At 42.8% G+C, this 14,204-nt stretch overlaps 1 protein-coding gene across 2 annotated transcripts in view; it reads left to right on the plus strand.

Moving 5' to 3' along the window:
* Positions 1–14,204, plus strand: part of SORCS1 (sortilin related VPS10 domain containing receptor 1) — a 444,317-nt gene that overhangs the window by 342,244 nt on the left and 87,869 nt on the right. For both annotated transcript variants that reach the window (XM_043518946.1, XM_038411260.2), the window contains exons 7-9: positions 1,088–1,206; positions 3,928–4,017; positions 11,441–11,620. In XM_043518946.1, coding sequence (XP_043374881.1) covers positions 1,088–1,206; positions 3,928–4,017; positions 11,441–11,620 — 389 coding nt within the window. The remainder of the gene's footprint in view (positions 1–1,087; positions 1,207–3,927; positions 4,018–11,440; positions 11,621–14,204) is intronic.

A 14,204-nucleotide genomic window follows, 5' to 3' on the forward strand; every position in this document is an offset into this window, starting at 1 on the left:
TGTTTGTTTTAAACCTGCTGCCTATTGGTTATTACAGCTGATTCCTGATCCTCCTCTATTGCGAAGGCCCCTGATTCTTAAAAGACTAGGCATGTGCTTACCTTCAAATATGTGGGTAGTCCCCTTGAACTCTGCGGCTCTAGTCACGTGCTTAAAGTTAAGCATAGGGCTAAGCTTACTCGGTCAGGGCTATAGACATTATACACCACTGTCCTCAGAGGTGGCCTCCATCCTGAACACCTTAGAATGGAAGAGTGTTATGAAGTGAGATCAAGATAGCTTTGACAGCCGGCCCTGAAGGCAAATGAGCAGGAGCAGCTGTGCCCCACCTTAAGGTGGCTGAGAATGCTGAGCAACGCTGCCAGAAGCAGGGGATAAGGAAACAAGGAGCAGAGGGGTGGAAGTTAGTGTCAGGGCTTTGTGCTTTACAATCCCTGTTGTTTAGACTAGCCAAAGCCAGTGTACCCACCCTAGAGCCACAGTAACCGCCATTGTATTCCCCCTATGTCTGTGGTATGACCAGGAAAGAGGAGGCATTGTTGGGGCCCCTTGCCTCCCAGCAGTGCTAGAAGGCTGGAGTAGCGCCTTGGGGCCTGTGGCCAGCCAGAGGCTAAATGCACAGCTCTGGCACTGGCAAAAAGATGTCCCCAGGAGGGTAGTTTGGGGTATGGGGGTTACTTGTAGCCATTTTGATGCGCATACTGCTCAGATGCATTGTGTGCTCCTCATGCACTGCTGAGAATCTGGCTCTGTCTGCTCCTCAATGTTCGATTCATTAGTTTACATTAGATTTGATTGTAAGTTTTTCAGGGCAGGGCCTCTTTTTTGTTCTGTGTTTGTACAGCATCTAGCACAGTGGGGTCCTGGTCCATGATTAGGGCTCCTAGGCACTACCACATTATAAATAAATAATATACAGCACCCAGAGCTCTGCAGGGATATATTTTAAAATAAACCTGCATCAGTAGCAAAGGAATGGGCCAGGTAACTGGGGATGAAGGCGAGAGCCTGCTATTGATACTGCAGTAATGGGAGAGGTCTATGCCTTATAACTGACCATTGTTTTGTTTTGTCCTTATGATTTCAGATGCTCAGTACATCACCTGCAGGATGCAGAACTGCACCGAAGCCACCCGGAGCAAACCATTTCCAGGCTACATTGACTCCGACTCCCTGATTGTGCAGGACGATTACGTGTTTGTTCAGGTGTGGAACATGCATTCTCTGATTGATTCCAAGTAATTCTCCTCCCTCCCACCCCGCTTCTTATATATACATATACACACACAACCAAGCAACTAGCCCGGAGTGCCTAATAAAGGAGCTTCACAGAGTGCATAAGCCCATGAGAATGCTAATTGGTTCCTTCTGACTCTATTTCAAGTATTTTATCAACATGAGGTCATGGAGGTGCTGCCTGGAGCATTCAGGATGCATATGGGAATAATCCTCATTGCCAATCAACCAGCCTCATCATGCATTCCAGGAGTAGACCTCGTACCACTCGTCTTTAAGGTGGTGTGCCAGTCACTTGATATCACAAGTGCAGTAGACTAATCAAGGCTTTTACTGAGTGAGAGAAAGGAATAGAAAAAGTGGGGGGAGATAGAGCGAAGGGCTGGGCAGAGTAATCAGCCATTATTGTCATGCATGGACTATGATTATTGAGACAAGGATTGAGATGAGATGTATTCAGCCAATCTCTGTTCTAGGTGAGAGCCGGAGAAGGCATCTGAACAGCCAAGGGTTTCATTACCCTGTTGCCACTGTCTATTTAATAAGAGAGTTGGAGAAAAGAAGGGCAGGGACAGTGTACATGAACTGGAAATAATCTGGTTTCAGAATGCCTTCTGAGACCTTCAGTATCTCTGACTTGCCTGACTGGATACCTGATCCTTTGGGGGTTGGTCTGGACTTAAGTCTGTGCTGCTGTTTTAACTTGAGTTAATTGATTGCTAATTGACTCAAGGTAACTAACACAGTGTGTATGATAAACCCATTGTTTCATGTTCTCTGTGTGTGTGTGTGTGTGTATATAAATCTCTCCTCTGCTTTTTCCACCAAATGCATCCGATGAAGTGAGCTGTAGCTCACGAAAGCTTATGCTCTAATAAATTTGTTAGTCTCTAAGATGCCACGGGTACTCCTTTTCTTTTTGCGAATACAGACTAACACGGCTGCTACTCTGAAACCTAACACAGCTGTAAATGCTAGTTTAGATGGTGTGGTCCAGAATATAAGCACTTGTGGTTTACGCAAGGAGTTAACTAACATAGGGGAGGTGTCTATACTAGCATTTATGTGTTAGGTAATGCAAATTAAAGCAGGTCCACAAAGTGTAGTCTAGATATACCCTTTGACTGCAAATGAGGTACTGGTGCTGGGGTCGGCTCAGTAGGTGGGGATCGTTTGGCAGTGTCATAACTGAATCATTGCTCTAGTATCACATTGGTGCGGTGCTGCTGGAGTTGGCCTCTCGCCAACGGTCCAGCCTGATCCCATGGTGCACCCGGTGACAATAGGTATGTTAATTCCACTCTGTTTAGTTACGTTCTGCCTTCTCAAATCATCCTTCTGTTTAAATAGGATACAGTGTATTTCAATTTCCTGTTTTCAACAGTTGTGCGGTGTTGTTCTGTGCTTTTAATGTATGCTGCGTTCCACCCCAGAGCTGGCAGCATTTCAGTGGTCGTGTGAAGAGATCCCTATAAAAACCCTCAGCATCTAGGGGTATTGTGTAGATTAATTTGTTGATGTTTGTACTGTGTTGTGAGATCAATTGGGGAAAGACAGAAAAGAAGTATGTTATATTTAGGTTTTAAAGGATTTAATTTTAATCAGTAAATGGTTGACTTCTCCAGCTGCCTAAAAAACTGGAGAAAAAATTGCCCATCCTTGATAACTTACATTTTCAGAAGGGGAGGGGAACCGAAACCAAAACCAAGTGCTTGTGGACAATTTTTGTTGTCAATACTAGCTGTCAATCAATGAATTAGAGATGGATATTATGAAAGATGGTCATAATTTCATTTCTTTTCTCTGTTGTGAATCATGACCTCTATGTTCTTGGATCACTTACAATAATGCCTTTTAAAACACCCCACAATTGCAAAAAATCTTTGTAACACCATACTTAACATAAAGTTCTACACTGAGGAGCTCCTAACATATTGATTCTTTGCACATATATTAGCACCTTCCATCCAAGGATTTCAGTGTCTTTTATGAAGACTGATTAATACTCATGACATCCTTGTGAGTGAGGTAACATGACCAGATTCTTTTTACAGGTGGTGAAAAATGAAACAAATGCAGTTGAACTCCAGCATTTTCAAAGTTGGGTTGCTAAAGTCAGGCACTTCAATCCATGCTCAGGACCTATATAAATGGCCTGATTTTCAAAGTTCGATTGACTTTGGGAGCTGTAGATGCTTTGCTAGTCTGAATGTCAGGCCACTTATTTAGATGCTGAAGTATGGTGACGTGCAAAGTCAGACAGGAAGTCAGTGCCAGAGCTAGAAATAGAATACACGGGTCCTACCTTGCAATCTGCTATTCTAACCACTTGACCACCTGATACCTCTGCAGGTAGCAAGGACCTGAATGTGCCATACTAATCTGCAATATGGATATAAAATCAGAGGGTGAAATCATGGCCCCATTGAAATCACCCAGAATTTCACCCTTTGACTTTACTTACAAACAATAGGGACAGGTTGTGCCACTGACTGTCAATTTTAGTCACTGATAGTTTGTTTGACAGATATTTTGTCACCTCCGGCAACTGCTGCTATGTTAAATCGTTGCTATCACAGTTTCATTCACCTTTAAGCCTGCCTAATATTTTCCTCCTGCCTCAAAGAAAAATGGATGATGATGATGATGATGATGGTAACCCTGGTTATAAAATTCCCTTTTATACTGCAGTTAACATCTGGAGGACGGCCACACTATTACGTGTCCTATAGGAGGAACGCATTTGCACAGATGAAGCTGCCAAAGTATTCTTTGCCCAAGGTATGTTGTTATTGCTGATATATTCACACTCACACAGACGGATCCCAATCAATTCAGAGGTGACTGCTGCCAAGCGGTAACTTCAGAATGAGCTTTAATTAACAAAACTTGTTTTTAAAGAATATTTGAAAGCAGAAAAGAGCGTATGGCTGCGTCAGCATTTCAGTCAGTCAAGGACATCAGTATGAAATGTAGATTTGTGCTCAGGTCTGCGAAAATTGCTATTTCATTTTAATCAATTAACACCATTGGGGGCGCTTTGCCTTAAAATTCTCCTCCCCCCAATGTGGGTCACTTTTTATGCTTTGCCTCATTAGCAGATTTTAATGGGAAGCAAGCAAAGAGATGTTTTTTTTGTGTCTGCTCCATATCTTCCCTAATTAAGAACAATGGAGAACTAGCAATTGAGCCTGAAAGGCTATCATTGCCTTACGGAGCTGGGTTTTTGAGATGCCTATCAAAAAAGTGTCAGTCTGGGGGGTGGAAAACCTGTGTTCCATTCGGAAGAGGTCAAGGCTTTGCAGCCAGACTTCAAACATCTTCTTAAACAAAAGGAACATCAGACTTACTTCTTTCTCAAAACAATATCACCTGCTTTACTAGCATTCAATTGCATGGCCTGCTAGGTAGCTATCAGTGGTATGGCCTTCCAGGTTATATCTGGAATCAGATGTTTAGGGCCAGATGTGAGTCACTGCTACACAGGGCAGTGGCAATCCAAATTCACAAGGTTCCTGGAACTCTTCCATTGTGGTTGGGTGGCATTTGGCCTTCTTTCCAGATCCCATCTCCTCAACCTGTAGATTCCCCCTGAGATTTCATTTGGTGGCCCCTAGTTCTTGTTCCCATAATATAAGAACTAGGGGCCACCAAATGAAATTAATGGGCAGCAGGTTTAAAACAAATAAAAGGAAGTTCTTCACTCAAGCGTACAGTCAACCTGTGGAACTCCTTGCCTGAGGAGGTTGTGAAGGCTAGGACTATAACTGGGTTTAAAAGAGAACTGGATAAATTCATGGAGGTTAAATCCATTAATGGCTATTAGCCAGGATGGGTAAGGAATGGTGTCCCTAGCCTCTGTTTGTCAGAGGGTGATGGATGGCAGGAGAGAGATCACTTCATCATTACTTGTTAGGTTCACTCCCTCTGGGGCACCTGGCATTGGCCACTGTCGGTAGACAGGATACTGGGCTGGATGGACCATTGGTCTGACCCAGTTTGGCCATTCTTATGTTCTTATGATGTGGGTGGGTCTTTAAAGGGATCCATGAAGGTACAGGGCTGTCTGTTGTGGTGACCTCAAGGGCCGCCATGCCATGGAATCCTTCTGAACTGTCCCAAAACAGGGGTATCCCAACATGTGTAAGCAGATCTAAGTTAGTTACAACTAACAAGGTCAGCATTAATTTACCCTTGCAGGTTTGGGTGTCGGTTGGGGGATGATGTCCCCAGCAATCTCTCTTCCCATCCCATAGCAAGTTCTTTTTCATAATGCAGAACCCACCCCCGTGCTGCACCCAAAAGCTCTAGCCACTTTTGCAAATCTTGGCCCAGGTATTCTTACACAGAATGAAACTCCCGCCATTCTAAAGATCCAGGAGGAATTATCCTATGAAGGCAGAGCAGACTTAAATGAGCGCTTATTTGAAACAGATGTTTAAAAAATAATTGGAATCTTTTCAGAACAGTGATTGTAATGCCCATGCAAAATGACCCTTAGACTTCCCACTTGCAACTAGCTCAGACCATCTGTGATGAGATATTTGCTTTGAGTCGTGTTCCCACTACATGTTTAGTTCTCCATCTGTCTGTCTTTTCTCTGAGATCTACAGAGCGCTGGGGAAAGTAAGTTATGATTAATTTTAGCCTATTGTAAATGAAATAAGAATTGGAACAGTAAATGCTGTTTGATCCAAGTGCGAGTATGGTGTTTAAGGAGAAAAAATGCTTCATTACAATCTCATAATATTTTCAAAAGATGAAGAGCTACATTTGGTGTGGAAGAAGCTAACAGGAAAAAATGCATATATTTGGGATGCTGCTATCAAAGCAGGAGAGCTGCCTTTATTAAAAATGTACAAAGCGCTGTGCTAGCCAAAGGAATTGAAACAAACAGTTCCTTCTATGCCTAGATTCTCTTTAATCTCTCTCCACTAAGAAATTGGGCCCAAACGTGGTAAACAGTGCTGACAGTGCCAAGCTCTCGAATGGCTTGTGGGATTGAGGAATGGAATACAGACATTTTCACCTCTGCATCTGTCACCTCTTTTGAATTTATACCAGGGAAGAGAGTTGCCACCTGACAGCTGGTGGCTTTGGTGAGATGAGTTGATGGGTTGCAGCCCAGCTCATGTAGGCAGGGTTTATGCTATAAAACCCACAATCACTGCTGCTAATAATTTTCATCTGAGCAAAGGGCTGAATGGGCTGTAGACGCTTAACTCCCTTGGTTCTTACCTGATACGTTTGTCTTGCCCTTGGAGATCGTACCTCTGAGACTGGGTTAAGAAACATTAATTGGTACAGTGAGAGGAACCCTTGAGTTGCAATTCCCATTCTGTACTATGGCATCATGATCTGTAATAGGTGGTTCATGATCTCTGTAACAGAGTTCAGCACAGATTAGCACAGGTACACCTAACATTTCACTGGTGCAGTCCACTTAAACTCACCCCATTTCTAGACATACCTAAATCTCCAGCCACCAACTTGTGCTGGATCTGGAGTAGCTTACTCAGCAGCTGTAAACATGAAGGCAGACAAAGCAATGTGATTGTCATACAGTCAAGTCATTTATATAGTTCCAAGTTAGATAATGATCGAAAGGATCGGTGCTGTTCATCCATTTTATATCAGTGCTGTCTTATAGTGTGAGTCTGTAGCCCTATGGAGGAAGCAATAGCCAGAAAAATCCTAAAATACAGAACATTAAAAACAGCTGACAGTGACCACAATTGACCAGATAAATCAGGTATTGCATTCCTGCTGTTAAACTTGCCAAGAGGCAAAGGTCCCCGACCAAGTGAGAAAAGGGCAGTCGCGTTGTGTTAACAATTCAGAAAGCTTTGGCCTTTAGATTTTCCTAGATACCCAATCAAATTCTCAGGCATAACATTGCTCTTTCTCTTGTCTTTGAAAAGACAAGAAGGGCAGGCACTAGAACCGCATGTTAATGTCCAATCCACCATGTTATGCTGCAACTAGGGAAACTCTCTGACTGAATCCCAAGAAGGGTTTGGACTAACACAGCACCCAGTTGATACATGTATGTTAGTCTCTGTCCGTCATGTGCTTTATACTCCGTTGGACTATTGGAACATCTGGACTGTAATCACAGGGTGTGATGTAGCTTTAGCTGAAATACCCAAACTAGATTTAATCTACCTTGTTTGAGCACGAGAGAGGTGAAGCTTCTGAGCAGATTAGCACCACAAGTAATTGCCCAGTGTTCTGGGTAGGCTTGGACAGCCCCCACTAAAGGAATAGTACCGAATGATTGGAGAATTGCTAATATAGTTCCTATTTTTAAGAAAGGAAAAAAAAGTGATCCAGGTAACTACAGGCCAGTTAGTTTGACATCTGTAGTATGCAAGGTCCTGGAAAAAATTTTGAAGGAGAAATTAGTTAAGGACATTGAAGTCAATGGTAAATGGGACAAAATACAACATGGTTTTACAAAAGGTAGATCGTGCCAAACCAACCTAATCTCCTTTTTTGAAAAAGTAACAGATTTTTTAGATAAAGGAAATGCAGTGGATCTAATTTACCTAGATTTCAGTAAGGCATTTGATACCGTGCCACATGGGGAATTATTAGTTAAATTGGAGAAGATGGGGATCAATATGAACATCAGAAGGTGGATAAGGAATTGGTTAAAGGGGAGACTGCAACGGGTCCTACTGAAAGGCGAACTGTCAGGTTGGAGGGAGGTTACCAGTGGAGTTCCTCAGGGATCGGTTTTGGGACCAATCTTATTTAATCTTTTTGTTACTGACCTTGGCACAAAAAGTGGGAGTGTGCTAATAAAGTTTGCAGATGATACAAAGCTGGGAGGTATTGCCAATTCGGAGAAGGATCGGGATATTATACAGGAGGATCTGGATGACCTTGTAAACTGGAGTAATAGTAATAGGATGAAATTTAATAGTGAGAAGTGTAAGGTTATGCATTTAGGGATTAATAACAAGAATTTTAGTTATAAATTGGGGATGCATCAATTAGAAGTAACGGAAGAGGAGAAGGACCTTGGAGTATTGGTTGATCATAGGATGACTATGAGCTGCCAATGTGATATGGCTGTGAAAAAAGCTAATGCGGTTTTGGGATGCATCAGGAGAGGCATTTCCAGTAGGGTTAAGGAGGTTTTAGTACCGTTATACAAGGCACTGGTGAGACCTCACCTAGAATACTGTGTGCAGTTCTGGTCTCCCATGTTTAAAAAGGATGAATTCAAACTGGAGCAGGTACAGAGAAGGGCTACTAGGATGATCCGAGGAATGGAAAACTTGTCTTATGAAAGGAGACTTAAGGAGCTTGGCTTGTTTAGCCTAACTAAAAGAAGGTTGAGGGGAGATATGATTGCTCTCTATAAATATATCAGAGGGATAAATATAGGAGAGGGAGAGGAATTATTTAAGCTCAGCACCAATGTGGACACAAGAACAAATGGGTATAAACTGGCCACCAGGAAGTTTAGACTTGAAATCAGACGAAGGTTTTTAACCATTAGAGGAGTGAAGTTTTGGAATAACCTTCCAAGGGAAGCAGTGGGGGCAAAAGATCTATCTGGTTTTAAGATTCTACTCGATAAGTTTATGGAGGAGATGGTATGATGGGATAATGGGATTTTGGTAAGTAACTGATCTTTAAATATTCAGGGTAAATAGGCCAAATCCCCTGAGATGGGATATTAGATGGATGGGATCTGAGTTACTATAGAAAATTCTTTCCTGGGTATCTGGCTGGTGAATCTTGCCCATATGCTCAGGGTTTAGCTGATTGCCATATTTGGGGTCGGGAAGGAATTTTCCTCCAGGGCAGATTGGAGAGGCCCTGGAGGTTTTTCGCCTTCCTCTGTAGCATGGGGCATGGTTGACTGGAGGGAGGCTTCTCTGCTCCTTGAAGTTTTGAACCATGATTTGAGGACTTCAATAGCTCAGACATGGGTGAGGTTTTTCATAGGAGTGGTGGGTGACATTCTGTGGCCTGCGCTGTGCAGGAGGTCGGACTAGATGATCAGAGTGGTCCCTTCTGACCTTAGTATCTATGAATCTACGAATCTATGAAAGCATAAGCTGCCACAGCTTGTCTACAGCTAGATTAAACCTAGCTCATGTATGTCTACTAAAAATGCAATCACACCCTGTGCTTGCAGACTAGACATATCCTTAGATTCCCTTAGCCTGAATTGGATTTTCTTACTTACTGAGACTCACCCCAGTTTGGAAAGAAAAGATTTCAGTGAATAAGTGATCTGATTAATTTCACTGGCATTCATGAAATGGCCTTCAGCGTTCCCTAAAGCAAGTCAGATATTGGGAAAAATCAGTATTAGGTGAATAAACTATTTGATCAAAAATGGTGAAATTCCTGAAAGAGTATATTTGCCAAATACTATTTGACCAGCTCTACTTACAACCTCGGTAATGCATTATCTCTGAATTTGGCTGAGCCTTTCCTAGTGCGTGTGTCTGTTTGTATACACATAAGGGACTCTTAGTATATGTCCACACTGGGGAAAAACTTTGGTTAGCTATGCCACAATAGTTAACTCAGATTAAAATAGCAGTGAAGACATGGTTTATAACTTGGTTGAGAAGCTAGAGTTTAACTCTGGGTGCTAAGGTAAAATTTGAGTTGCTAACTTGAGTTAAAAGCTGAGCTGTTGTGTCTTCACTGCTGTTTTAACCCAAGTTAGCTAACCCCAGTTACAAACACACCTTTTTTTGCCATACAGACATGCCAGTGTGATTTATCCGACCTTCTACATAATCGCAGAATGTAACCCAGTCTATTTGCCCAAAATACCAGATTATTTTGGGATGTTCATTACTGTGATGTAATTAAGCAAGTCAAAGTGGATATTCATCCCTCAGATATAAAATCTAGGGATGGAGGAACCAGTTGAGATGAGATGAGCTTAACCTTTACTTGACATTCATGGTGAATGTACTAAAAAAAGGATTTTAACTGGAATTTTTTCCCCCATTGTTTTTCACACTTCCATGCTTCAGCAAGAAGTGTGAAAACACATCAGGACATTTTATTTGTGTGGTATTAATAGAATTAACAGAAGCAAGAGGAAATATCATAGCCAAAGAAATCCACCTCGGATAAGTTCCCACTTTTGCAGATCAAAAAGTTTGGCTGAGTTTCAAATAAATGACCAAACAGTGGGATGTCAGTCCAGAGCAAGAGGGAACATCCTCACTTTTTGAGGGTTAGCCAGTGCCAAGGAAACCTAAATTATTTTTTCTCCATAATTTTCTTTTTTTTTTTAAAGGCCAGAAAGGAACATTCTGATTATCTATTCCCGCAGTTCTCAAACTGTGGGTCGGGACCCCAAAGTGGGTTGGAACCCTGTTTTAATAGGGTCAACAGGGCTGGCTTAGAGTTGCTGGGGCCTGGGGGTGGAAGCCGAAGCCTGAGCCTTACCACCTAGGGCCGAAGCCGAAGCCCGAGGGCTTCAGCCCTGGATAGCGGGGCTCAGGTTACAGGCCCCCTGCCTGGGGCTGAAGCCCTTGGGTGGGCTCAGGCTTTGGTTCACCCCTCCTGGGATCGTGTATTAATTTTTGTTGTCAGAAGGGAATCGCGGTGCAATAAGTTTGAGAACCCCTGAAATTCTATTCCATCTAAGGGGCAGAGGTCATCTGTTTGTTCTATGTTTGCACAGTGTGTGGCACACTGGAGTCTGATCCTTGACTTGGATTCCTAGGTGCTATGGCAATATAATTAATTAATAACAGCAGAGGCCATAGAATTTCACTAGCAATTCTGGCATCTGTTAATTTTTGAGGGACACTGAACTCCCACAGAATGCATAAGAAGTGGCGGCTTTCTTATCTGAGCTCAGTAATATACAGTCATTTCCTTTTCAATCACATTTCATGTTTAAGATGTAGCAAGGGGGGAAAAAACACCTGATATTATACATTTTTATAGAACCCTCCCTCCTCACAAATTGCTGCGGTACAACAATGTGCTTAAAAGTGTTGCCAATGTGAATGTTCAATTAACACCTCCGTGGTTAATTACTACTTTGCAAACCGGCAGAAGAGTGACTTGCAAGAATGTTGTCTACAATTTCTGGTTAGATTCTAGAATGAATACAGCCCTTGATCTTCCAGGATTTAACCTGTGTTGACCTTGGAATTGATACAACTGAGTTGCCCTACAATATCATGCCTCTGTGTCCTTTCCCCAGGATATGCACGTTATCAGCACAGATGAGAATCAGGTGTTTGCAGCCGTGCAGGAGTGGAACCAGAATGATACTTACAACCTTTATATATCTGACACCAGAGGGGTCTACTTCACGCTGGCCTTGGAGAATGTCAAGAGTAGCCGAGGGCTGGAGGGTAATGTGATGATCGACCTCTATGAGGTATGTTACGAGTGCTAATGATGCAATCCCATCCTGGCAGTTGGTGGTGTTCCAATAACATTGCTTTTGTGATGAATGTGCACAACCGTGTACCACGAGTGTGATTAGTGGAGACATTATGTGGCTGAACACCATCACATAGCTTTGGACTGGTGTAATGCCTTTTATCCAAGGACCTCAAAGAGCCCAGATTTTGTACTGTTGTACAAGAAGGTTCACCCTTGAACCTCCTTGTAAGATCTGGCCTCAACAGAACTAGCCAGACGCTTAGGGGAGCCCATGCCAAACTCAACAGCTTTACGGCAGCTTGCTTTTGCTGCAACATTCACTACCTGGGAAGCCCCGGAAGGAATTTTAGCTGACTCCGCCACAATTCCTGCTGTGGGAACTGTAAAAGCCATAATCTAGTGATCACATAAAACACACAACACCCTGCCGAGGTGAAGTCCCAGGGCCATAGAATCCCAAGGATGCACCTCTAAGAGTCACAGCCCAGAACTCATAGTCAAGAGGCGAGGGAAGAATGGCAGCTTTAAGCTACTTGTAGCACCCTCCTGATCCTGGGTTGCTCTGGGGACTGGAGTGGCCTCTGGTAGTACTTAGACTCCTCATGGCATCCATCTAGATTATGACTACCTCCCTGAGCAGCCCAGAATCTCCACAGAGCTGTGCGCTGAAGCCCCATCCTGACCCTCCCCTAGCATGTTTCCTACCCCAGACCTTGCAAAGGTGTCCTTGGAAGGCAGACTAGTAGCTGTCTTCTGCAGTGTCTGCATGATGGGAATCTTCCCCAGATGGTACCTGGGCTTTTAGGGCCCCTTTATGGCACTCTGGCTCATTTGCATGGCACAAAGAGGTTGGAGCAGGGTAAAGTTCTCACCGTAGGTGTCCTACAGGTGGTTTCCCACCCTGCAGGATGAAATCCATTGAATAACACTGAGTCCCTGTAAAAGGGAAGACACTTTTACCTCAGTATTAATTCCATTAGCTGGATTGACTTTGAATATCCTTTAACTGGAAACCACCTTGAGATGTCCATGTAGAAAGCCCGAACGGGTGCTGAATAAATGCAGATGAATTTCAGGGGAAAGGGCATGGCCATTTCCTCATCCTGGTGAAGTCTTCACTATTAATCTATCTGCAACTTTGGCAGCCCATGGAAAGGCTGTTGCCTTTTATTACTGTCAGTTCAAGGAGTAGTTTCACTGCATTACATAAAGCTGTCCTACATCCCAGGGGGAAAGAAAATCCTTTGTTTTATTAGGATGACAGATTATAGGACCTGGGATTGAAATTAATGTGATCAGACTGATGGCATCGGATCTGCTGATTACCTAGATAGAAAGAATATTGGCTGACACTGAGCCTGGCACAAACCTCCTTTGAAATCTGATGTTCTGGCTGGAGGAGAGCTGGAAGCAATCCAGCGTGAATCTCCCAGTAGGATTGTTGCAAACAGTAAGTGTTTAGGGATAAATGGAGATGAAGAACAGAACGAAAGAAAATCCAAAGGCAAATTAAAAAAGTTGAAATCCTATAAACTCTGTGCTGGTGTGGGGACAGCAGCATCTAGAAAAGAGTTTATGTGGTGTGTTTGCAGCATGTGTACTGGTGCTGGGATGGGGTCAAGTTGGTGTGTTTGGGACGGGGGTGTTTGTCACATGTAAGCTTGTCTGGCTTCAGTGGAGTGTGATGAGTACTGCTATTGTAGAGATGATGGCAAATGTTCAAATTTCAAAATTCCCAACAAAAGAGAACCAATTTTTTCACACAATTTTTGGGACAATTTTTTTTTTGACTCGCTCTTAGCAAAACAAACTTACTGTTTCACTAGTTCCCTTAAATGCCCAAGGAGCTATATCATCCAGGCTAGCTCACTAGTATATATAACCATGCGGAAAACGTGACGTAATTTTCACTTAACATTTCACTCTTTGGTTTTTTTGGTCAAAATTTAAAATTTTGACCAAACATTTCATCAGAATCATGCAGCCATGATATCTTTGGTCAGTTCCACCAGTAAATGTTCATATTTTCAAAGGAATTGCTTTTCAGAGCTCTCTTAATACATAATAATTCACAGAGTCTGAGGCCAGAAGGCACAATTAGATCGTCTGGTCTGATCTCCCATCTAACATGAGCCATGACATTTCACCCAACTACCCCTCTATTGGACTCGACTAAAGCACATCTAGGTTATTTGTTTATTCCCAAATGGTCTAATTTTTTTTTCTGCTGAAGACTGATTTTATAGAAAAATATTTGGTGTACCAGCTGTTTCTGAGCCATCATTCTTTTCATCCCCTTCTGTCTTTATTAATAGATTTTTTTTCCTTAGTGCTTTTTTCCGCTCCATTATATTTGCAAATGCCCTTATCTTTTCCCTGCCAGTCTGTACTGATGCTTGGACAGTGTGTGTTGTGACTAACGTGTGCAATTACCTTTTGATGTAGGCAGGTAAGACATTACTGGTTGTGGCCCTATTCCCCATTGTGGCTCTAATTCAGCTCCCGTTGAAATGAGCAGGAATCTCTCCAGTTCAATCGGAGGTGGATCAGGTCCAAAGGGTATATGGGTCAAGTAT

Source organism: Dermochelys coriacea, chromosome 7, assembly GCF_009764565.3.
Source record: "Dermochelys coriacea isolate rDerCor1 chromosome 7, rDerCor1.pri.v4, whole genome shotgun sequence".
NCBI lineage: Eukaryota > Metazoa > Chordata > Testudines > Dermochelyidae > Dermochelys > Dermochelys coriacea.